Below are 26,275 nucleotides of genomic sequence, written 5' to 3'. Positions count from 1 at the left end.
CAATCCTTTCTTATCGGATAAAATGGTAGCTGCAACACGAGCTCGATAAGCATTCATATTCACATCCTTTTGATACGCCCAGATTTTCTTTGTGTCTTTAGACAAGCATTCGGTCCACATAAGTGCATAGACACCACACTCAAGTGTTGGACCTTGATCGCGACACTTTTCTGTCACCACTTTCTCATTGGCTAAGACAAAACCAGATTGGAACCGCATGTATCCAGAAAAAAATGATACCTATCAAAATTTAAAAGTTACAAGATTTCATTCTTAATATTATATTTAAACATTAAAATAGGGTCGTACTAATACTCACAAAAACATTTGTGGTGCCAGATGCGTATGGATCATGCAAGGAATTCCATATACTGAACACACCTTCTGCAGTTTTATACACAAGCAGAAACCAATGCCACCTATCATTCAATGGAAAAATGATGTACTTCCATCTTGTAAATAGCTCCTCGTTTAAGTGCTTCAATCTTTCCCTAGTCGCAGATGTCAAGCTTGCAATAAAATCTCCGTAATCACCGCTCCGCAACTTACGTCTACTCCCATATTCTTTCAGTCTATTAAAAATTTCTCTCTGCAGAACAAAGATTGCAAAAATATCATACTTCTTATTTGGTCAAAAAAGACAATAAAACGTACATAATCGGGGTGCAAAGACGAACCTGAACCGTTGTGTCCACACAATATATTTCAGATCCATATTCCTTACTTTTTGCTTGCATAATTCGCATATAAACATTTATGATTTCGAAATCAACGGGTTGGCCAAAGACAAAGTGGCAAAATTTTCGACCATCTAACATAATACTTTCGTCTTCCCAAATTACGACACTACATAAAAAACAAAAAGTTAATGTTTTATGAATCAATAAATTCAACAATAGTTATGAAAAAAATCATTAAATATAAGCGTACTCCAATTCCTCCATCGAAAGATATTGTGTCAAAATTTGTTTCTCTTCATCACTTGCTTCCTCATGTCCACAGTAATCGGTCCTACCTTTGAATTCATGTAGATCATCTTTCATTGGACTCTTAGCATTCTCATCAACATCTACAATGCACTTTTCCTTCAAACGAATACACTATGAACTACAATAGAAAAGAACAAAAAATTGTCAGTGTGGAAATACATAAAACCAAAATATAAAGGATGAAGAGAATTTCGTACCCGTTTTTGACCCTTTCTCTTAGGTCTTGGCGATGAACTGGGCGGCGTCACAAAGATCTAAGCTTTCCTTTTCTTCTTGCGGTCAACCCTTGTTCTTACTGTATTCACGATTGACGATTGAAAGCTGGTCATGATCTCTGCTTTACTGGTACCAACACAACTCACACTTTTCCTTTCCTCAACTGTTCCATCATTTTTATCAAATCCCACATCATTCTTAATTTCGTTATAACATTTTGCACCACCAAATTAAGATCACTGTAATTGTCATGGTCATTAGACGATCCAATCTCAGATGAATTTCCAACAGCTTCAATAATTTCTTTCTCATTTTTTTCAATATTCTCTTCATCCTCGTTTCTGAAAATATGCACATTACCTTGACTGTTCTCTATATTATCATCCTCAACATTTCTCTCAAAATTCTCTATCTCTCTTCATATTCTCATTCTCCTCATTTGTCTCAGTATTCTCATGCCCATCATTTCTCTCAATAGGATCATCTTCTTTGGTCACAAATCCAACCTCATTTTTGCTCTGCAATTTAAATTCTTCTCCAACATCCATCATTTCTTTTTCAATCACAATCTTTGTCTTCCTACGACGCCTAACACTACCACATCCTAATTCAAAACACATTCGATTATTACTCACAACAACTTTTTTTCTCACAACTTCTGATCTTACTACATCGGTAGTACCGTCAGCCACTTTCAACACCTATGGTTGAGTAAACTATTAATTAATGGTTTGAACTTTTCAGTCAATTATCCATATTCCAAAAAAAGTATTTGGCAAAAGGTCAAACTACTTACGTTCAATTTCTTCTCCTCGGGAAAAGGATATATCGGCAAGACCTGTAAAATTATAAAATCACAAAAAATGTTGTCAGTGAAACCATGAAATTGAAATGAGCAATTCAATTCATTATATCAAACAATTACCTTCATTGAATCTATGGATTTCAGCAATAATTCAGCTTTTTCCTCGTTCAATGGGATTTTGCTGTCCATCCACCGAAACAAGCGAGGGAACATTTCTAAACTACGTCGTACACCTAGAGAAGGCATTCTCTCGTACACCCAAGCCTAAATCAAATTAAATAATAGTCAATTAATCGATAAAACAATACAATAATAACTAAAGTAACAAAATACGCACCATTAATCCAACAGTGCATCCATCGAAATAAGTTTTACTTCCAGTTTTGCGTATTTCTCTCTGAATAAATCGAAACGCGGCATCTCCCCAAGCATATTCAAAGAATGTGGTAAGATTGTCCAGGTAAGGAAATATAAAACTCGGGGTAAAATAATTTTCGGTGGAAAATATTATGGAGTTGAAGATGAACAAAATGTAAAGCCGAACAAAATCATCAACTTCTAAGTCATCATCATTACCTGCAAGAGAAATAAGTTTTTTATATATTGTCGCTCGCTTTGATTTTCCAACTTGACCTCCAAATTGACGAGCCACAAATATAGAATCCATTCTTAGATCCAAGTCTACAGGCTGCCCAATATGATGCAATCCAAGAATAATAGAAAACTCTTATGGAGCAAAGGGAATCATAATACCATCACCCACAGTCAAAGAACATGATTCAATCTGAAATCTATTCAATATGAAATCAACTCTACGACTACTAACAGCGAGTTCGGGAATGTCAACCCAATTAGCAAAAGGAGTCTCATTTATCCTAATCCATTATTTTTGTCCTAGAATTGGTTTTAGTTCTGTCATCGCATCTTTAAAACAAGTGGGTGAGCATCGACTACAGTACAGTTTCGTACTTCTCTTGTTTTGTCCTTCATCAACAACGTTCTCTTCCACTGTCGTTCCTGAACTCATATATATATATATACAAAGTAATCAATAAACCATAATATGATCAAGAACTGCGATAAAAAAATTTTTGCCATATAAATCACAAACACACAAAAAATAACTTACATATAAATCACAAACACACAAAATATAGATATGATCATCACATTTTCATTACCAAATGTAAAACCATTTAATTAAGTGATAAAAATCTCTATTTCAATCATTGTTACATTGATTTTAAAATTCAGCTTATAATTATATAAGCATTTCGAATACTCAATTCAATCTAAATAAATAAATATACAAGTTTCATTTCAATACACCGATGTCGAAAGTTAACATTCAAAATTAGGTAACCGATGTAGAGAATTTAAGAACAGGAAACAGGGGTGTGGTTTTTGCCCCACATAAAATATTTTCTCCACTATAACATAATTTTTATATTTCATCAGGAAGAATAAACACTCAGTTTAATATTAAAACAAATTAACTGTAACCGGATGAACAAGAAAAAAACCCTACAATTCGAATGATCTGTAAGAGAATGAACAACAAAAAACCTAGAATTTAGGGATTAAGATTTAGCATACGAAAAAAAAAGTAATATCAACAACAACCAATAATAACAAAATAAAATAGAAAAGAATTACTGAAATGGATTCCAAAAAACATTACGTTGTGAAGCTCTTTTCGATTTCAAATCTGGAGGATCAATGCTCGACTTCTTCTGCTTTGCCCTTTTTATGTTCTTCGACTTCTTGGGTTTAGGCGACTTTTTCATCATCTTCCACGCCAAATTTGTTGACTAAATCTCGGATGCGCAGAAGACCATACGCAGATTAGGCCCGGTGAAGAAGAAAGAGAGAAAGGATGGATCGACTTCTTCTGCTTTGCCTTTTTATCTTTTATTATTATTTAACATATATAAAATATATATTTTTTTAAAAAAGGGTATATGGGTAATTTCAAGGCAAATGGGGAGCTGAAACAAAACATGAACATGGGTCAGGTACTGAAAATGGAAATCTACTGGCATGGAGACTGGAAAGCAAAATACCTTTGTGTTTGGGGATTTACCCCTAATTTACCGATAAATTAAATATAAATAGGGTTAAAAAAAACTCAAATAATATGAATGAAGTTATTGGGCCTTACGGGTTTAAGCTTCTCTTGTCCCACATTGCAAAAGTGAAAATCATTACACAAATTTTTAATGGGGAAATCTCCATTTTTAAATTACCTTTACATAGGAGACGAAGTGTTTGAGCACCATGTCTGCCTATGGCGGGCTGCCCAGGAAAGTCCCCGGGCCAAAATCCGCAGAGATGCGGGCTTGGTAACAAGATCTTCGAATGGGTCTGGTAGGCTGAGACATGTGCGGAGCCCATGACCAAAGTTTATTCGGAGCTATTTGGCCGATTTCACAGTTATACACTTTGAAGTTCTCAACTTCAACTGAACGGGGCTTACGATCTCCTATGTTTCCTTTTTTGCAGATTTCGGATAACCCTTCTCTTCGGCACTAAACATATTTGCTTATGTAACATTTACTTTTTTTATTTTTTATTTAGTCAAAAGTAGTTTATCTAAACAATCAATTTTCTTTTTGTCAGCCCACGTGATCGATATAATGGTATCAATATGTGCTCGAAAGATATATATATATATATATATATGATCAGTCGATTTACATTGAAATTAACAATCACACGATAACAAAGTTCACCATTGATTACAAAGTTCTTACAAAAACTTAGGTAAAACTCTAACTCATTGTGTTATTTAATGCAACACTAACTTTAAAATTGTGTAATATTTATATCAAATATAAAACTTATCTTCCAATTTATACTAAAAATAATATTAATTACGACCCTAAATATTTCTTATTCTTTTATTTCCAACAACTAATTTATTTCAGTAAAATCAACTTACCTTGTTGTAAATTGGAATGATAAAATCACAAATGATCTTGCAAGCTCCAAATCTTGTATGTTGAAATGTTCCCAATATCACCATGTAAAATGTAAATTATATATGTGTATATATATATATACATACCGACACAACCTTCAATTCATCAAATAATTCAAAATTCAAATTCACGGTCCCTTCCAATGGTCACAGCTCACAATACCAATGAATAATAAAACAAAAAGAAGAAGATAAAGTCCACCAAATTTGACCATAAAAACTCAAACAATAAATAAAGATGGTTGCATTTGCATGCATTCACAGAACAAATCACCCCAACACCAAAAAAAATGCTAAACTTTCTCCTCTTCTTCTTCCTCTTCCTCTTCACACCATTACCAGCAGAACTGTGTGACCCTGGTGACAAATCTGCACTTTTGGCCATAAAAAACTCCTTCCCAAATCCCAATAACACTATCTTCTCTTCATGGACCGACGATTACCCCTGCTGCCACTGGTACGGAGTAGAATGCGATGAAACCACCAGCAATGTCATTAGCCTTTACGTTCTTCGTACGGATACCATCAACGGGACCATCCCACCTGCAATATCTAAACTAAAACATCTCCAAAATCTCCATCTTTTCAAGCTTCCAAATCTTGTCGGCGAAATCCCTCCCCAACTCGGGGAGATGGTGAATTTAAGATACATGTATATAGGTTGGACTAATGTCTCAGGACCCGTCCCGAGTTTCCTGTCAAATCTCAAGAATCTGTTGGATCTTTATCTTACATTCAACCAGTTGTCGGGATCGATCCCGCCTTATCTTGCTACGCTGCCAAGTCTCAGGATCTTGGATCTCAGTCGAAACCAACTTGTCGGGCCGATACCCGATTCGTTCGGCCGATTCGCCGCGAAAAGTCAGGAGTTTTCGACGCTCCGCCTGTCCCACAACAAGCTGACGGGGGAACTCCCACGTTCCTTGAAAAACATGAACATCACCGAAGTCGATCTTTCGAGGAACAATCTGTCGGGAGACGGGTCTGTGTTGTTTGGGGAGACGAAGATAACCGATACATTGGTGATTTCAAGAAACGATCTGGAGTTTGATTTCTCGAGAGTGAGGTTTCCAAGAAAGTTGGAAACTTTGGATGTGTCGCACAACAGAATCTACGGGTCGATTCCGCCGCAGATCGCCGCCGCGGAGAGATTGCAGCGCCTGAATGTTACGTATAATAGGCTGTGTGGGAAGATTCCCACGGAATGGAATTTGACTTTGCGGGTTGAGATTTTTGATAACACCTCCTATTTTCACAACAGGTGTCTCTGTGGGATTCCTTTGCCTCCATGCAAATGATGTTTTTGTTTCATTTATTTTGCTCTTCTTGATTTTAATTTTACGTATGATATTTATATAATTTAAGTTCATGTTTTGGTTTATATTGTATTTCCCCACGATGGTTAACCAACTCCTAATTGATATAATATTTTTCTCAGATACACTTTTATTCAATCAACTTTCTAGTGCTACGTACTCACGTGATTATTATATTTTCTTGTTAATTACTCACATAATTTTGTAGTCATAATTTCAGTTAATTTATGGTTGTTAGCTAATTATTTGCAATTTTTTTAATTTTTTTTTTATTTTGGTTGGAATGTTGACGTTACATGCATTAATAATAAATTATTTTTAGTGTCACGTGTCAATTCGGGTCGGCCTGCACTGTCCCGCTTGATACCCTAGCTCAGCCCAACCCAACCCAAAAATTCAAAAAAAATTAAAAAATATTATTTTAAAAAAAATCGTACATAAACAATTATGAATGATATACACATTTAAAACTCATTAAAAATAAATAAATCATTATAAATAATATAAATATAAAATTTTAAAATTAATCAATTAAACATAAATTATAATAAATCATATAAATTAAATTAATCAACAACCGAAAAAATAAAAAAATCGTATAAGTTATACGGAAAAAAATAATTTTCTCCTGTATTTCACTACTATCAATTATTCAAAACTTTTTCCTTCAACATTTTTTCCAAAAAAAAAATAATAATAAGAACCCCAGCGAGCATCATAAAAAAAATAAAAATAAAAATACACCCGGAGTATACATACGATCACTTGGAGCTATTGTTTTAAAAAATTGATCTGAACTAGTAAATAGCTTATTACATTTTTCAGCTCGTGAGTGTACGTAATATCAGAATAATTAAGTCTTTCGAGATGATGAGATTAATGTATAGATATATAGTTTGTACCATATGAAAATCTTTATTTATTTATTAAAAAAATTGTTATTTATAATAAAGAAAAATAATGTTTGAACATGCACAATTTTTAAAATAATGACTAAATTTCAATGGTCTACAACGTCTAATTTCGAAACGAAGTCACGTATATGAAATCAAATTTGTAATGAAATTTGAACATGTATCATGATTAAAAAAAAATGAAATAAATATTCCAATTAGTTCACGATAGTAGTGGATAAAATGGAAAGAGACGCGTAATAGGGTGTTTTTGTTGACTATACTAGAAATGTTGAAATTTTTCCAAATCAATTTTCGACTTATTGGTGGGGCACTTGCACATCAATAATTGTGATATATGGCTGCTACCTCAACTTTTGAAATTCTGTATTGCTATCCATTTCATGGCATGAACATATACACAAGGTAATTGATGCGTTCCCAAAATTTTCTTCCTTCGATTTTGTAATTTCTCCACCTATCTTTCCCTTAAAACTATTAATAAACCGGTCATGGAAACGAGATTTCTCCCAGCGTGACATCTCCGATGCTAAGTCAGATCGAGAAAACACGAGAGAAAAAATTGAAGAAACTGATGTGAGAAACATCATGGAAAGAAAATGTAGAACCCCCCACGTTGTGTGTGTAATCGAGAAGAAAATAGTATATACATGTATATTAAAAACTTTCCTCGTATCTAGATTTGTAAATCGTTTACCCTCTGACACACCTGAGAGGATGTAACTCATATTCTGATGAGACGTGACCCATGCTCTGATAATTCTGACAAGTCCAGGCTCAGGTTTAGATAATTAATATTTGACAAGTTCATGTCCAAATTTAGATAATGAATATCTGACACAATCATATCCAATATATAACAATCATCTGACACAACCACCATCGACATCGACAGTGTGCTTATTCTTCACAAATCTCAACCTAAGTTCATGTGAAAATGGATACATCCCGAAATGTCATCAACTGATACCCTGGGATGTATCTTAGGGCATCACCAGTAATGATTATATCTAAGTAAGACTACGTTCTCACGGATCTATCAAACTCGACACATAGTTACAATAAAAAATAATATTTTTTATGAGTTAAATCAAATAAAATATTTTTTTTCACAAAATTAATTTATAAGACTGTCCGAGCACAAAGCCAGACAGCCAGCTATGAGCTAGCCCTATATATTTGACCAAACATGCATGGTAACCCATTGACATTGCATCTGGCATCTATATATAAACCCCAAAAAAGAAAAGAAAAAACAAAAACAAAAACACAAAATGCTAATAATATACCCCATTCTATTTCTTCTACTCTCCACGCATTATTCCGGCGCAGAACTTTGTCACCCCAAAGACAAATCTGCACTTCTAGCTTTCAAGCACAGCTTCTCATATCCCGTAAACCCTTTCCCCTCATGGGATCCCGTGTTCGACTGCTGCACATGGTACGGTGTCCAGTGCGACGAAACCACCAACTATGTCACCGGCCTCGACATTGCACCTTACCAAGACCTCAATGGGACAATCCCTCCTTCTCTCGGGAATCTTCCACATTTGACAGTCCTCCGCCTCCACAAGATTCCCAATCTTGTCGGAGAGATCCCACCCCAGCTCGGAAACTTGCCCAATTTAAGGTCTTTAACTATAAGTTGGACAAATATCTCAGGCACCATACCTCCTTTTCTTGCAAACCTTAAAAGCCTGGTGTTTCTTGATCTCTCATTCAACCGTTTGTCGGGCTCCATCCCGCCTGTTCTTGCAAAGCTCCCGTATCTTAGGGGATTTGACTTCAGCAGAAACCAACTCACCGGGCCGATACCAGAATCCTTCGGACACATACCGGCTACTGCAGAGTTTCCTGTTCTTGCTCTGTCTCATAACAAGCTGTCGGGTGAACTTCCCGCTAGTTTGGCGAATGTGAACTTTTCTGCCGTCGACATTTCAAGAAACAATCTGTCGGGTGATGCTTCGGTGTTCTTTGGCGAAGGGAAGGCCACGAGTTCGATCGACATTTCGAGGAACAATTTCGAGTTCGATTTCTCCAAAGTGAGATTCACCGTGTCGCTGGATATTCTCGACGTGTCTCATAACAAGATTTACGGGACGATCCCGGAACAGATTACTGATGCTGTGTACTTGCAGTTCTTGAATGTTAGCTATAACAGATTGTGCGGGAAGATTCCGACGGGGTGGAAGCTGAGGTACAGATCAGAGAGTTGGGATAACACATCTTTCTTTCATAACCGATGTTTGTGTGGGACTCCGTTGGATCCATGCAAATGATGATGATGATGATAGAATTTTATTTGATCCAAGAATAAGCATAATTTGATCCAAGAATAAGCATAATTTCTTATGCATAGTTTGTGTGGGACATCCTATATTATGCACGTAGGATAATCATGTAATTTCAAGTGCATTGTGTAATCCAACGTGTAACACTCTATGTACATGTAGCATTACCTTAATTTTTTATCTAAAAAAAAAGAAAGAAACGAGCATGATTTAAAAGTGTGTAATAATTATCTGTCATTTCGCATGAACATTTGTGATTGTTTTAATATGCAAGTTTTACTTTGGACTAGTTGTCCATTATCCTTCTAGCGGTTTTTCATTTTCAGAGAATTTTAAGATTGATTTATTTACCCTTGGACAACCAAAAGCAACATAGATGCTATAACAAAATTTCATGAGAAAATATCTCACAAAATCTATGAAGATGGAATATCAACTCCAAGCTAAATGACCTGAAATCAACATTTAAGACGGTTGAGAAAGAAGATTAAATAACTCATTTAAAAAACAATCAAAGGGAGCGAAAAACCGGATAACGGACACCCAAAACAATCACATTTTTTCTTTGAAAAAACATTATTTTTCACGTTTTCCACTAAAAAAAGAGAAAATCTATTTCAAGTTTCAGAAAACAAAAATCAAGGAAGATGTTTCCATATGTAATTTGTTCTAATGACATTACATATTTTTTTTCTCATAACTCAATAGTTTGACACAAATTCTTCCTGAAGCGGTATTTTCAGGAGCACGATTATTGAAAGAATAGATGATATCAGAAAGAGAACACAGCCATGTCTCTCTGTGTCGTTCCATTTCTTGAACCGGAGTGCACAAAGGGAGCCTGTAACTCGATTCCCAGGGCGTAAAACAAGACTCTGTTTCTTATCGATACCACACCCAAGTCAACGACAAAAGGGGAGCCTCACGAACTTCACCGCAAGACTCAAGTCAAGATGTGACTTTGGCTTTAGATTTCTGCTTCTTGGCATCCAAAGCAGCCAACCCTGATCCTAATCCAACTGGTGGATCCTGGTCTTGTTGACCTGGTTTCAATACATTCTCTTTGGAATCTGGCTTTCCGTTTATAATGTTAGAGCTGGCTTCTTTCTTTTCCGCATCTGGTGCGTTGTTGTCTACAGCATCAGGGGACGTCCCTGAATTTATAATGTTAAGGAACTGAGTGAGTGGTGGTAAAGCCTGGACAGGAACTCCATGAGGGCGAGTCAAAAGACCTCTGGCCGCTGCTTTCTTTCGTGCTTCGGCAGCAGCTCGAGCTGCTCTTTCATCAACACCCCTCCCTCTCGGCAGGGCTTCACCGATGATGGCACTGTTGAATGATTTATTTGCAGCGGCACCATTGCCACCGGCAGCCGCTTGAAATGCTTGTATCAAGTCCGGATGAGCCTGGTATATGCATATAACGTGAATAAAAAATTTGCAAAGGTTGCTTCCAAGAGGTCCATAGTCTTAACCAAGAGCAAACTAAGATATCAACTTCATTTATTTTTTTTTGTGCGATCAAATAATTGAGGATAGATGTAAAGAAGAAACATGGAGAACGAGCTCAAACAAGAAAATATGTGAGATGAACAAATACCTTGAGAATATCAATAGCCTTTTGAGCAGAAGCAGCATTCAAAGCCTGACCTTTCTGCTTTTGTGCATTCATCTGTCGGCATGTAAACCATGTTATTTTCTCTCAATAGGTTTTAATCCATATTTTATTTATTAGTTACATGGCAGGAAAACAAATATATATAAATAACAATGCGGCAACAACAGATTAACAGGTAAACAGAAATAACCTGAGCCTCACGCATCTTGAATGTATTCATCCAGTTCTGAGAATCCCTTGTTCTGGAATCGTCCTCTCCAAGTTGTTTCACAAGAATATCATATGTTTTCTTCTCATGCTGTGATGATATCGAAGTTTAAATATAAGGATAGCGAATTGCATTATCAAAGTTCACTAAAAAGATATTCAACCTGGTGAGAAAGTTTGAAGGCACCCATGCAGTTAAATGCAATTGCCAAAGCATGATAACACACAGCAGTTTGAATATGCTCCTCTCCTAGCAGTCTTTCATTCTTTTTTAAAGCTTCTTGCAAGTATCGAAGGGCAGTATCCATCTTTCCAATGTCTTGGTACATCATCGCGACATTTATAAAAGTAGCAGCAACATCAGGGTGATCTGGGCCAGATGACAAACCTAAGAGGAGCAACGCCCTTGACATATGGCGCAATGCAAGCTCTGTCTGGTTGAGACCATGGTAGAACAGAGCCATATTCCCATAACTGCAGCAAATACAACATGCATAAGCAATGCAAGGTTACGAGAGTAATGAAGGGTATAAAACAACCAAGAGGGTATTGTAGCATAGAAGCATCTAGCATATCATTCTACCCGTAGGCAATTTGTCCTCTTTCAGATGAATGGAAAATATAATTTCAAACAATGATTAATTACAACATTAAGAAAAATCATTATCATCATCCTTATAGTAATTTCATCAGAGTATTTAATTCATCCCCTGAGTGACTGGTAACCAAACTCAGCCAGCTGAATAAATCAGCTGAACAAACAGTGATAAAAATGGGCTGTGGCGGATCCTTGGAGAGCGGAATTGTGCCTGTGAGCAGTGTCAGGATGGTGATAATGTATAACATAGTATAACATAGTAAATGAATACAAAGGTAAATGATATGCCTGTGAGCAGTGTCAGGATGGTCCAGCCCAAGGCAACGTTCATTAATAATTAGTTCCTTGTGCTGTTGCATGATGGCTCCAGCCATATCTCCAGCGTGATATAAAACCATCGCCAAGTATCTGATGATAAAACATCGATGTTATATGGTAGAACTAGCATAAGTAAATTCAACGCTATACGCAAGGATAATGTTTTGATGATACAGTTCAACAATAATTACCGGCAACAATTAGCAACCTCTCGATGCATTGGACCAGTAACCTGCGTTTTTATGTTCGTACATGATCATAATGAATAAAACAATGAGTGACAACAGACTAGTCAAAGATTAAATGATCACCTGCTGGAGTATAGCAAAAGCCTCAGAAAATAGTGTGTATGCCTCGCTAAGCATTCCCTGAAAAAGCAATAAAAAATTTATAATTTTTCATGCTAACAAGTCCAACACGAGCTCTCGATCGCAGAGATTCAAATTATTTTCCAGGAAGATGGTGAAATTCTGATCACTCAACACATTACAACAACAAAAGGATAGAGCATAACCAGGTACAATTTTTTAAATAAAAGTATCAAGATGGATGATTTTCGACCTGTTTCCAAAATATCACACAAGTTATCAAAAAACAATCTTCAATCACATAGAAAAATGTTAATCTGAGGACAAACACACATGCTACCTGGCACTGCAAATTTAGTTACCTACAAGTAATATTTTTCTGCTAAGTGCTGACATGTTATTACCTCTGCTAATTGAATCTTTCCGGTCTCAACGAGTTCCTTGGCTTCTGAACAAACTGGAATGGAATGCTTCATCACAGGTTGAAGATTCAATATATCTGCAACTTGGAAAGGCGTTGAGGAATCCAGATCAAACTTGCGAGCAGCAAGGGTAATTCCGACCTATTAAAAAAAGATAATCATATGAATAAATACAGGCTTAGTGCTATTTCATGAGCACAATGGAAATACTTGACCAATTGAAATGGTACTGACAAGGGCAAAGACAGAGAACTTTCACTGCAATTTACAACAAATTCTACTTTCTTGAATAAATTCAATGTCGACATATAGCTCGCTGCTTCAAAAGCAAAAAAATAACACATACAACTAGACAGCTTCCACATCCCTATGGTAAATATACATATAATATACGTTATATTTCTATTAGAACAGGGATTTCCCCATTGATCACATGCTGTCCCCTGGAAATACATCGATTGATTCAAAAACTTATGTGAAGAGTGAATAGATAAGCCAACATATAGCATGCAATCATGTCCATCTCCCAACAAATAAACTGTGATACTTGCACCATTTGGAGAATGAAACTCAAATATATTCCCAATCATCTAAAAATTGTTACCTTTTGGCAAAGATTTCGGACTACGGAAATTTTCCTCACCCTCAGCCTCGCATCTTTTGGCATCTCGAACTGCACATTCAAATAATATCAACAAAAATGGTTCCCACCAACAGAGATGCAGAATAAATCAAGAAAGACAAAGATACCTGATATTTGAGTTTTGAAAATTCCTGGATGTCAAACCACAAACTTTCAGAGGTGGTGCTCAAATACAAGGACTGTTTCTTCCTCGCATTCACTCTAAACTTGGTTTGTGCCTTGGGCGACTTACTAGATACATGATGGCCTGTATGAACCTTTGAAATTTGCAATTATGGAAGTCAGGATAATGGACACAATTTGACTAATGCGCCAAATAACAACATACAGCTAACATCTGTATTAATACATATAGCCAATGAAAGTTTTTTATCTAAAAAAGAAGCAGGAAACACCTAGATAGAATTTCTAGATCAAGAGAGTGAAAAGAATAACAAGGCATAACAAGCATTGAGAAGATCGAGGTAATGTTTCACTACCTTCTTCTGGTTTTTGGGAGGTGTGCTGTTTGCAACACCTTTAGCAGGGACAGACTGCACAGTTCCACAAAAACAGTTGAGAAAATGTGACACTGCGTGCCCAAGATCGTGATCCTCTGTATCTCTTAAGATGTCCTGCAGGTCCAAAGAATAGAGGTTGTAATGATTAGGTAAACTTCATTGCTGCATAACAATCAAAAAATCTAGCCCTTGAAAAGAGAGTATACAGATAAAAGAAATTTAGCAGTGGTAAAAACCTAACTCCAGGTAATATCTTTGACTCCTAATCATTCATGAGAATCAGAACAAATTCAGAATACAAAATCATCCCAAACATCAATGGCACCATAAAATGTCATACATTGTAAGAAGGAAAACAAGTGAATCGTGGCGTGGTTCCTCAAAAGAAAACCATGCCAAGAGCTCAAGAACAACTACTTATATTATTGTTAAATAAAAGAATGAGTAAACCATTCATCTCAAAACACATTAGTACTAACAAGGAGCAAAAGTTGAGCAAACAGCATAATTTCAACCCTAGCAACAAAGAAGAATAGATGAACATGAGTGTGGAAGGTCAATGTCGCATCCCTGAGTGTTGAATTGCACAATGTGGGACTGTGAGTTACTCAATGATATACTAGATGTATAACTGGCGTCATACTTCAGCGTCATAATCCATTATCACTCTATTATTGTTTATCGCCATATATGTGAGATGAATAAAGAAAAGGCAGGCTGCAATATAGGCGAATAATGAAATGACAACTGTGTGGTCATATCAATTTCGGTGAATTCATTGTGACCATAGTATTACCAAAAGGATCTCATGACCTTATCAGTGATAAATTTAAGCACTGGAGTATTTAACATCCAAATTCAATTTTTACAATTTTCGTTCTTTCAGTTATTTCCTCCACGATAGTGAATAGAGGTAAATGACAAATGATAATGGAACTCGAGAGTGTGCACTCATAATTGAAATATGACAAGACTAAGAGATTTAAGGCGATCTTACTCCAAAAGAATTAACAGAATCACTGGGATGCTATAATACAAAGGACAAGTGATGTGGCACGTCCAATTCCCATAAGTTTGCCTCATGTTATTAACTGTGCCAAAACCCTAGAACGTCGACTAAAAATCATGAGGTTTGAAGTAACACTCACATGACAGTATACCACATTTTGGGCCAAGTCTCCAAAGGCAACCAGGGAGAAAGAAGAATAGTTTCCATTCAATAATGAAGTTAATTAGTCTTGGCCAAAATCAACAGCTCCTCACAAAGAAGCCTACTATCAGTCATAGCCTGGATCTAAAGTGTGGTGGAACGATATTTTACCCTCAATCTCTCAAGACTTCACCAAATAGTTTCTGAACACGCTGTTTTACTTCAATTCTATAGTGGCGATTCTCCATGCAAACTCACCTTGTACCAAACTGATAGAATGAAATATACAGTAAAATCTGTTTTGAGGCATTCAGGTATCCCCAGTGTTTTTCTTCTAGAGGTTTTTCCTTCATTCGCAAAGATATAAGGGGACACAAATTTTATTCAATTATACATGCAAAGGAAAAGATTTGCAAATTTAATTTCAATCCGATTATTCAATCAAATTAAAAGGAGAAAAATATTTTAAAACAGTCTAGATTGTAGGCTGCAGAAAACACGTAAACAGCAATTACTAAATACGAGTGCTTTAATGACATCGCATAAAACTATGACTTCATTTCTGCTTTTTTTTTAGAATTTCTGTTTTAATACAACACAACTAACTCCATGTTAATAAATTCAATTTACTTTTATTATTTTTCATTTAATATGGAATCAGATTGAATCACGGTCACCATTTCTTTTGCCATTCAGAACAAGTTTTTCATTTCCATGATATTTAACTAATTGTTTGATGGAAGAATAGTTGGACAAGAAACACCCAATACACCGTCAATTTGAAGTTAGGTTTGGGTAAAAAGGTGAGAACAGATACACAATTTGTAGTTTAGGGGGTAAATGGTGGGGTTGATTACTCATAAATAAAATAATGTAATTTTAAGAGTTGAGGACAACAAAGTTGTTGGCCATCAATTATTCATCAGCAGCTGCAATCATGGATAAACATATACAACACAGCATAAGCAACCCCATTTCCAAGAAAGATACAGAATTTCATTATTAAATAGACGCTCACCTTGATAATATGCTTTGCAGATCTGACAACGATCTCGGTAGAACAAAGATCCCATAAGTGAGGCATGTCTTTGGTCCCTTCGGCAACCTGTAGCACCAATTCAAAAAAACATCAGCCAGTCGAAGTTAGCAAGATATCCCTGCGCGATAAACCTTAATTTCCCCCATAAAGCTACAAAAAAAACCCATGCATGTGATCATAAAAGGGAATTGAGAACCCATCCAGAACTTATTATTACCTTTCCGATGTAACGAACGTTAATCCCGTGGGCATGAAGAGCTTCAGTTAAAGTTTGCCCATCCATTGGTGAAACCTCAAGACTACGAAGATCTTGAATGAATTTAGGTAGTATGACATCTTTAAGATGTAAACTTGCTTTCCGCACATGCTCCTCATCTGCGGTGATCTCCTAAGAAATGTTGTGGGTGGAACATCAACAAAATTTCCAGGCATTTGGTGAAATAAAAGGTGAGCTATAAAAATCACAAGATACCTCTTGATTCCCAGCAAGCTTAAATTCAGTAAAAACATTGGGATTGAATAATATCTCACTTTTTGCATCTTTACTTTCAGAATGAGAACCACTTTCTTGTAAGTGTTTCTTTACCCCATTTTCCACAGCCTGCAGCAACCCATTCACAATCATATGTCACCAGAAATAGGAAACTACAAAACACTTAAATCAGGAATATAAGCCACAGTAAACACAACGTACAGTAGTAAAATTAGGTAATGTTGGTGTATTATGTGTCAAACATCGGTTGCATAAACATCCTGGGAGTTTAATATATAGACAAGGACAATTCTCTCCTCTTGAGCTAGATTCTGGGGTTGAGTTAGGTCCAAGTCCAAATTTTAACATGGTATCAGAGCTCAGGCCCACCGATGGGCCACCCGTCCCATAGTTGGGCCACCAATTAATATATCCACGCTCCAGTCGTTTCATTCCTGGGCGTCAGAGGGGTGTGTAGGTGTGTTAACTGTATCCCACTTGGTAGGGTAAATATCGTGGGAGTATAATATACCTCCCCTTGACCTAGGTTCTGGGGTTGAGTTAAGTCCAAGTTCAAATTTTAACAGGTAATAATAATCTAAAGGCCATGCAACCTAGATTGCAGTCTGTTCAGTGGTTATCGCAGTTGTGATCTACAATGTTGCAGAAGTTAGAAATGCACACATTAGAATGTAGTAGAATTAGGTCCTAAATTGCAGTCTGTCCAGAGCTCATCTCAGATGTGAGGTTCTATAATTTTGCAGCAACTAGCTAAGACTTGGGAAAATCAAGTTAAAATCTACATGACATATTTACATTACTGTACACCTATTTCATTTATATATATACGACAACTCTTATGATCACTAAATGCGAGTTGTTATCCTTCTGATTTTCGGCCAATCACAGAATATGGTATTTATGGTACATGTATTTTGATCAAAAACGTGGTTTTGAAATGTTGGTCCCGGGCATAACATTTTCTTTTGCAATTTTGACCAGCAAACTTTAAGGTCAAGGTCACTTGCTTCAGCTGCTTTTGATAAGCAGGACTGTAAGCTGGCACGTGCCCGGACAATGTGGTAGGACACATCAATTTGGTTAACACGCATTTACATGCAAATTCAGAACGCTCCCACAAAACATTTACCTGTGCGTCACTATTTGATGTTGCACTTTCCTTGGCTTTATTCACTTCTTCAGCATTACTAATGCTTGATTCTTCAGAGGCAATCGTAGTCTCTTCAGAGGCAACCCCACGTTCAGAATTTTCAGCCACTTCAGCCTACTCAATTAAATCATCCAAAAACTTAGGAATCCACAATATCCAAATATTTCAGAATATATGCTAATTAACAAAAAGTATAATCTAGAATGGCCAATGGCAGTTATTAGTTCAGGATCCTACAAGGTAAAAAGGCAGTAATTAGTTCAAGATCTTACATGGCAAAATGCAGTTATCAGTTCAGGTCTCAAAATGCAAAATCTGGAACCTGGCCCCATATAATTTGCATCACGTGGAGTGACTCTCATCAAGTCCAAAAGATAATGTCTGAACACAACATCACGACCCAAAACGTGATAAAGCAGAAAAAGTAATGAAGCAGGAAAGATTAATGTGAAATCACAACCGCACGCATCAGTCCCTAAACAAGCTCACATACCCAACCACCCTCCAGACCAATGAAAAAGAAAGAAGATTCAAATATCAACAAAAAAATGGCTCCAACGTGTGGCCTGAAAATGTCACAGGTCTTAAACAAGAGCTTACAAGATAAATGGAATTGATCTATTCATCCAGAAATCTACCAATAATGATGTATTTGCATGAAATGTTGGATTATTTCACAAAGGAAAATATCTCTGCCAGAAGCTACATAGAGGATTTACAACATAATTTTGAAGGAGAAAATCTCACCTGTCATCACTACCGACTATTCCCTTACACTCAACAGGAGCAGCTAGCTTGAAAACTTTACCAGATCCATCCAGAACAGTATGCTCCTTCAGATGAAGACGTCTGGCAGCTTCTAGTACCTAAATAAAGATAAAGATAATGTACTTCAGATTAATGCATTAATACGAAAATTATTGATTAGATAAGATGTGAAGAGTTTATATTTTAACATATTTATTTCAGTTAATTTATTGAGATGGGAGTTTTAATTGTTTTAATCATGATTCTTGACTGCATACACTTGAAAGGTAAGAAACGGCAGAAAAATAGATGAATTCGGATATGTTTGGCACACCGGTTTCATACCGCAAGGGAAGAAAGGTAAAAATATCAATTGGTGAGCAAAAGGTGTTCAAGTACAAACTGAAGGTATAGCCGCGTGAAGCACGAGAATTTGTTAAGACTGAACTGCAGAAACAAGAAGCGAAAAAAAGGGGAAAGAGTAAAGAATGGCGCTTCTGATTGAGAGAGAAACAATGAACAAACATGAAGCAAAACCTTGTGCTTTGAGTGGTATGCGATACGTGTATTGAAGAAGAAATAAGACAACAAATTGTAGCTGAAAAACGACACAAGTCAAGGTGCATAATAGAGAGGTGTGAATCAACACCTTAAGGAAAGAAATTAATTAATGAAGCACGAGCCAACAAGGCAAAATATAAAAGAACTGTGCCCTGTCAAATCTCACCAAATCTTGGAAATAAGGGAACTGCAAGAAGAACTCGGCCCAACCTTTGAACATTAATATCAAGGAGTTCGAAGGAAGACAAAAATACGGAAATATGGAATAAGGAAAGAATTTAAGAGGATATATCTATTTTATTGGACTAATTTTTTGCAAATAGGAGAATTACTTTGCAGGACTTCTGTACTTCCATTTTCATTTTTAGTTGTTATTTGCTTTCACAATTTTATTTCTTGACAAAGTTTAAGGCCTTGCGAGACTAAATTTTAATTCTTTGTTGAGGAATACAAAACCTTGGAATTTTATTAATTTGTGACATTTGATGTTTATGTATAATTTTGATTTATATTCGAGTATCAATTGTTTTTCGACTTTTAATGATTATTGATTATTCATTTGATTGCTAGATTGGCCACCTAATTTTGTTGATATGATTTACTGCTGAATTAATTAAATATCAAATCCGTAACTTTTGATCTCTCTAGTATCTGAAGGAATTGATATTATTAATTTTCCTTTTTTTGAATGTATCAATTTTTAGTGAAAGTAATTGACTAGATTAAATGCAAATGCTTGAGTTTGTGTCGTTTAGCTTCTTCATTTTCACTAGATTGCTATCATTAAATTAGATCTTTATCTCTCGCATGAGATTGTTTGAATTGATAACGGTTAATTAGAGAGCGTGTTTCTAGGCAAGGTAGGAATAAAATTTTGAATGGTGAATATTCGAATATAAATTGATATTATTGGAAGAACTCTATAGAGTATTCAACTAGATATGATATATACACATGCTGATTTTAGGACAGAAAAAAAAAATAAAACACACTAGAAAGACAGCTTATTTATACCTTGGAATGAAAATCTTCACTCCAGCATATTTTCTTGCCATTGTCAACAGAACCATACAAAAGGGATTCAGACTTGTCACCTTGAAGAATTCCCGGCAAGACACTCTGGAAGAAGCGAAAACGAATGATATAACACAACCCAAAAGGAATTATTAGGCAAGGGAAGAAGCATCTAATTGCATCAATTCTGTAAAAGATACTAAAATATTCACATAAAAACATTGTAAGCATGGTAACGGTAGCACACATGAGATGATCATCAGATAGGGCAGAAAGCTCCCTTTTCCTAAAAATCGAGCCAAAAATCTATTCTATTTGACTCTGACATCTTAAATTCTATTTAGCCCGCTGCTCTCTGATCAAGATATGTTTGAGCATACACACCTGTGCTACAACTCTATGACCTCGGTAATCAATTATTGCCATAGCAAGATTGTACAACCCCGGAACATCAGCTTCTTGGTATGCCTTGGTGCCTCTCAAGTCATTGTTAGCACTTGCATATGTGGCCTGTTCACTTTCAGCTAACTGGGCCTCTGCAGGGATATCAGGGGATAAGGCATCAATGTCATTACTATTTTCTGTATCGCATACAGCAGACTCATCTGCATCAGAAAATCTAGAAGCTCCTTGGAGCACATTGTTATATTTCTTCTCAGAAGAACTCTGCACTGAGGCGATGTTGTCAGTTTTAGAGTTATCTTCAGATGACTGCTTCCGGGATAGTTGTTCAAGATCCGCATCAACCGCGAAACTGAAAAATATGTTGTTGTGAACATACCTGAGTCACAACAATAAACCAGTATTAATGATACAGAAATTATTCCTAAATGCAAGTTCTGCGGAAAATGGAGGCGGAAAAGCTCAGATACGAAAGACTGCAGAGAGATAATAAAACACACAAAAGGACTAGAGAGAGAGAGGGCACAAGCATATACGACTCAATACTTACATATGGAAGCACTCTGGATCCGTTGGATTAATAGGAGGAATACATCTGTTAATCACCCCAACAGCACCACTAGTAGCAGCGTCAACAAAGTCTGATGTCACTTTGTAGAGAGCCCTATCTCTCAGAATCCTACAATAGTAATACAGACAGTGAGCAACTCGAATTCACTTGATCTTACGGTAGTATTACCTAGGTAGCCAATCAATGGGCAAAGATGCAAAAAATGTGCACCTTTCCTGATGTGAAGCATGGGGGAACTCTCGACAAGACTGTAACTCTTCATTCCAATCTCTTTGCATGCCAATTAACTCACTCCCAAAAGAAAGCGTAAGAGAATTTTCAGCCCTAGCTGCATCGCGCTTGTGATCTGAAATTACCACCATCCATGAGACTTGCAGAGATAAAATAGATAAAACAAACACATAGCAATCAAAACCGGTTCATAACTATTGCAATAATTCAATTGCACGCAAAATCGAGACAATTGAAAGTTAAGAAAATCCAAACACCACGATCAAATAGGACAATAAAAATGAAAAAGAGGAAAATGGTTCAGCTATGTTTATTTTAGTGAAGCCAATGAATGGTAATGTATTAAGTGCATTCTAAAACTAACCAAAAAGGGAAAATAAAAATGTTGATTACGCTTGACATGACTATATAACCAACAGACCAAAATGAATCAACTAGGATAAAAGCCAACATAAATTAAATGTATCTCTATTCTCTAGTAAAATCATCCAAGCACCAGGACTCCATCTCCAGTAAAGAATCTTCTCCAGATACTACCATAGTTTGTCTAATATAAAGCAGCAAATCAAGTTAACTCTAGATGAAAATATGCAGGTCCATACTTTAATATGATTGAAATGCCATCTAAAATGCATGCAATCAGGCTCAAGCAATTTTGGCTCGTGTACACGAGCAAAAACAAAATTAATCAAATAAATTATATAAATTCAAACGCTATACATCTGAGAAACAGACGACCTACTAATACACCTTCCCTTGCTGAAATCAACCTGAGGGTATGGAGAAAGATGCTTGGAATATAAAAATAGCACAATCCCAAAAGCCTTTCAGAATTAGAGTTTTAGGGATGATTTATAATTGGACAAAACGTTTCCCAAAAGTTCAGGTGAAAATTGACTTCTTTTTTTTTCTCCTTCAAAAAAATTTTTACTTTATTCATAAGAATTTGAAAATGAGAAGTTCCATTACATAGTCCAAGAAGGGAAGTGAGATGATTGAGAAAAGAACTGAAGATAACTTAGGGATGGTCTGAGTCAACATGTTGAAAAACATAAGACTTGATACCTTTAAGTTAAAAAATTAACTACCAACGCCCCAACTAAGTTAAAGATTTACTATCAACCCCCCAACCAGCCCAATCAAAGAGTAAGATGATTAATGTCCATAGCATGGAGAATAGTAAGAAAATATAAATACACTATCTCATAAATCTTAATGACTTATAAGAATCAAAATGACTGTTACAAAATTTTGAACATACCAGGAACAGGATATGAGCCAATCCACGAATTTGGTTGTAATAGAGATTGAACATTTTCAAAGGGATGCGCAGAGGCCTTCTGCTCCAAAATTTCGCGAAAAGCTTGAATAAGAAAGAAAATGAAAGTGTTATACTAACATTAGATATTAAACTTTGAGGCACAAATTAATAGGCCAGTTAGAGGTCATTCTGTGGTACCTTTCTTGAATTTAGGGCTTATCTTTTGCAAAAGACCAACAAGAGTTGTTGCCTCGAAAGCGGATTTGTTTGGCCTTGGATCAAGTACATTCCCAAGGCTGGAGTTTACGTAGAAAGCTTTAGTTGTTCCAGTAATGCAATATTTGTTTCCTTCCAAAGTTACCATGTCCAAATAAAGTAAGTCTCCAGAAAGCCTACATGCAGCAAGAAACAAACTCAGTAATTTGCATGGGACTTCAGAAGGAAATAAAATTCACAATGTCAAATCTTGAGAACAAGTGAACTTCATAAAGTTCGATTAGCCCTGGTAGTGTGAAAATGCTTCAAAATTGGACAACCTTCTGTAGCTTGGAGGCGGATTCAATGACGAGAAAACAATACTTTCCACACATTTAATCTCTTTAGAAGGTGATGACAAAAGATTAGTTAGGGAACCAGAACCAACTTCCATAAAACCCAAATTATCAAGTTCGGGCACCTCAGTTTTCGCAGCATCTACACATAGAAAAAAAGTACACAAATGAGAATTAAATACAAAAAGAACTAAAATGAGAAACCAACACAAATAGAGGCTGAACGCGTAAAGGGAGGACCTGACTTTCCAGATGCATTTTTGCCTATCTCATGTTGCAGAGCAAGAGTGGTGGACAAAGAGGAGTGCAGAGTCGAAAGAGAAATCAATTCTCTAGTTCTATGAACATGTGCTCTGATAGATCGATCATCGTATAATGCTGCAAGGAACAGATTTAAGTTAGAGACCAGAAACAAGCAAATGCATGCCGTGACAAAAAAGATGCTACACACAGAATTTTCCACAGTAGGTGATGTATTATATCATGCAACAATATTTACCATATACAAATTAATTAATTAAGAATACTTGTAAGCAACCCACGTCAGTGTTAATATTTAATGCTTGAGCACGGACCAGACAAACCAGGAAATATCAATGAGATTACCAGGAACCATCTCCAAAAAGCAGCTCCCACTTGTAATATCAGCCACTTCACATATTTCATTATAATCTTCTAGATGATGAACAGAACCATCCTTTGTATGCAATAGCAAATCATAACAAGTACAGAAACATGTCTCTGGAGCATCAAGAAGAAATTGTCTCACATCCATCACAGAATCTCCTGGACTTAACTACAAAGCACCGATGAATTTTGAGATAAGTAGATTCAAACAAAATTATAATGTCAGTTGAAGAAAGATAACAAAATATGTATGATTAAAAAACAGCTGCCGTTGACTTCTGAAGCCATTGCGAATATGAAGGAAATAAGTTAAACTGCTACATTCTACATATCTAGATTCAAACTAAAAAAGTACGCCAGCATACTTGCAGCTCAAGCTTCTCGCCTCCTTGTGTTTTAACAGAAACAGGATAAAGATGAACTTCAGCTGCAATAGAAGGAAACAGCAATCATTAAGTTCGTTATAAATTGAATGCACGAATAAAGTGTGCACCTTTAATGTGTGACTGTGTGTATCTGTATGAGCAGACTTTTGCAATAAGCCAAGTGGCATTAAAACCATTCAAGTTGGGGAAACATAACGGTAGAATGAAGCGAAAAATATACATATAGGACTTAGGAGGCCCTCCAAAAAAGGGAAGGATTTTTCTTGGGGTAATGCGATAGTCCCCAGATTCTGCTAAGCAAAATATTTCCTTATTATTATTTGATAAAGCTCTGCGAGAAAAAAGTCAATACAGCTCCTTTTTAAATCAAAAGTGGTGCAACTTCGCAGTCCTAAAAATGGAGTGAACTTGTCATTATTACAATTAGCACCAAATCGGAGCATCTTGTGCATTACCTTGTTTTGATGGATGCTGGTGGGACGCAATTCCTTTGTCCTTTACATCAGACTTTGGTTCAGCTGATTCATTTGAGCTTGCATCACCATTAGCATGTGTGTCCTTCGGACTATCATTCGAGGGGGGATTGGAAGAGACAGGTTGATCCGCTGACCCTTTGCGATTCCTCCCCCTATTTGACTTTCCGGCCATCTCTACCCTTCCATCAGGAAATACACTCGTTAAAATTTTGTAACAAGCACATTTTTCTGATAAAACGAAAGGATTATCAAATTTCTCAAAGCAAGCTTTGATGGTGAAACCACCATTACTGAGAATCAAAGCAAAACACAGCCAGCTGGACACAAAGGTCGAGCTTGAAACAGGACACTTCAAGACTTCAGCTTTCTCACTTTCCCAACAAGGAATGCGCATTGAACCAGAAAAAAAAAATTGACAAAATCTTTAGAACAAATAAAACCCAAAAAAAAAAAATTTAAAGGAACATTAACAACATCTTCAAGTCCCATACCGCATCAGCCAAACGCATACCCTTCGAACAACCCATTAATTAAATCATTCAAATGTGAATGAACAAATAATGGCAACAAACAACCAGGTCATTGAATAACATCACTTATCTCAGAATACATTATACAACTCTCACATAAGGTAGCCAACGAAAAACAAACCCTCGTATATACATGTATCAAGCGAGCATGAAAGGAAAATCAGAATCGGTCAAATAAAAAAAAATGGTAGCAAATTAATACCAATTACAATCGAAGCTAGATTGCCCGAGTAGCGGCAGGGCGTTGTTCCCCGGTTTATTTACGTGGGGTTTGCGGGGCTGCTGAGGTTTTAAGTTAGGGGAGTAGGTAAACAAAGAGAGAATGGCTGAGAGACGGCGGATTCTTGACCAGTTTTACACTACTCAATAATTATTCGTCATTTGATATTTATAGACATATACATATATATATTACGTACACACACACAAACACTTATATATATATATATATAATATAATATAATATAATATAATTAAAAAACATTTGTTAATAATATTTGTGTTTTTTTTTCTTTTTTTGGGGGAAAAAAAGGAAGTCTCCACAAAATTCACTACATATTTAAAGTGGTAAATTCATATTAATAGGTCCTTTTTTTTACATGGGACTTTCCTCTAATAAAAAATGAAATAAAATTATAATTGCTTTTTCGAATATAGTGTTTTTCCCCTTAAAAATGATTCAAAATGACAGATTTTTTTTGTACTGTAAATAAATCATTTAGACTAACCTAAAGGATTTTGGCATTGTTTTAAAAAAAGGGTAAAAAAAGCTTTTAATTGGCATTTTAAATGACATTGTTTTGTACACTGTGATTGTTATTTATTATATTGTAAACAAAAAGGCATGTAGTCGGAAAAGGCTTTGGGCCTTTTTGAGGTTGGCTTTCCCATACGTGCTGGTTGTTATTTACGTTGGGGATGATTCGAATAAAGTTCATGTCTTGTTAATGAACTTTTCTTTGAG

At 36.0% G+C, this 26,275-nt stretch overlaps 3 protein-coding genes across 4 annotated transcripts; 2 read left to right on the top strand and 1 right to left on the bottom strand.

The window, feature by feature from the left end:
• The first annotated feature begins 5,270 nt into the window (after nt 1-5,270).
• LOC140893006 (polygalacturonase inhibitor 2-like) lies at nt 5,271-6,346 on the top strand. The gene has a single exon (XM_073302077.1). The coding sequence runs from the start codon at nt 5,281-5,283 to the stop codon at nt 6,286-6,288; it is 1,008 nt and encodes a 335-aa protein (XP_073158178.1). The 5' UTR covers nt 5,271-5,280; the 3' UTR covers nt 6,289-6,346.
• Nucleotides 6,347-8,469: 2,123 nt separating this feature from the next.
• On the top strand, nt 8,470-9,738 carry LOC140892218 (polygalacturonase inhibitor 1-like). The gene has a single exon (XM_073301035.1). The coding sequence runs from the start codon at nt 8,495-8,497 to the stop codon at nt 9,497-9,499; it is 1,005 nt and encodes a 334-aa protein (XP_073157136.1). The 5' UTR covers nt 8,470-8,494; the 3' UTR covers nt 9,500-9,738.
• Nucleotides 9,739-10,046: 308 nt separating this feature from the next.
• Nucleotides 10,047-25,675, bottom strand: LOC140892215 (clustered mitochondria protein). Of its 2 annotated transcripts, none has more exons than XM_073301031.1 (29): nt 25,514-25,675; nt 24,761-24,960; nt 24,285-24,346; nt 23,899-24,088; nt 23,533-23,670; nt 23,278-23,434; nt 22,940-23,133; nt 22,742-22,843; nt 21,460-21,595; nt 21,229-21,357; nt 20,661-21,057; nt 20,277-20,381; nt 18,702-18,820; nt 18,227-18,335; nt 17,934-18,068; nt 16,784-16,912; nt 16,529-16,699; nt 16,291-16,377; nt 14,102-14,236; nt 13,730-13,879; nt 13,584-13,652; nt 12,962-13,120; nt 12,561-12,617; nt 12,441-12,481; nt 12,220-12,339; nt 11,498-11,807; nt 11,317-11,424; nt 11,109-11,180; nt 10,047-10,915 (listed from the first exon to the last, which is right to left on the bottom strand). In XM_073301031.1, exons 2-29 carry the CDS (start codon nt 24,951-24,953, stop codon nt 10,460-10,462), a joined length of 4,230 nt encoding a protein of 1,409 aa, XP_073157132.1. In that variant the 5' UTR covers nt 24,954-24,960; nt 25,514-25,675; the 3' UTR covers nt 10,047-10,459. The 2 variants fall into 2 exon arrangements, with proteins under 2 accessions (XP_073157132.1, XP_073157133.1); XM_073301032.1 differs by having other exon boundaries at nt 24,761-24,955.
• Between the last annotated feature and the right edge of the window lie 600 nt (nt 25,676-26,275).

The sequence above is a fragment of the Henckelia pumila genome, chromosome 3 (assembly GCF_033568475.1).
Source record: "Henckelia pumila isolate YLH828 chromosome 3, ASM3356847v2, whole genome shotgun sequence".
In the NCBI taxonomy this organism is placed as follows: Eukaryota; Viridiplantae; Streptophyta; class Magnoliopsida; order Lamiales; family Gesneriaceae; genus Henckelia; species Henckelia pumila.
Note: the sequence above shows the minus strand (reverse complement) of the source record. Positions and strands in the feature narration are given on the sequence as shown.

What these genes read in the sequence shown, in the direction of transcription:
- LOC140893006 (XM_073302077.1), top strand. Translation starts at nt 5,281, where the DNA reads ATGCTAAACTTTCTCCTCTTCTTCTTCCTCTTCCTCTTCACACCATTA.
- LOC140892218 (XM_073301035.1), top strand. Translation starts at nt 8,495, where the DNA reads ATGCTAATAATATACCCCATTCTATTTCTTCTACTCTCCACGCATTAT.
- LOC140892215 (XM_073301031.1), bottom strand. Translation starts at nt 24,953, where the DNA reads ATGGCCGGAAAGTCAAATAGGGGGAGGAATCGCAAAGGGTCAGCGGAT. An exon ending in GATCCAGAGTGCTTCCATAT is followed by an intron (nt 21,058 to 21,228) that starts GTAAGTATTGAG and finishes GTTGTGACTCAG; the next exon opens with GTATGTTCACAACAACATAT. An exon ending in CTCCCAAAAACCAGAAGAAG is followed by an intron (nt 13,880 to 14,101) that starts GTAGTGAAACAT and finishes CAAATTTCAAAG; the next exon opens with GTTCATACAGGCCATCATGT.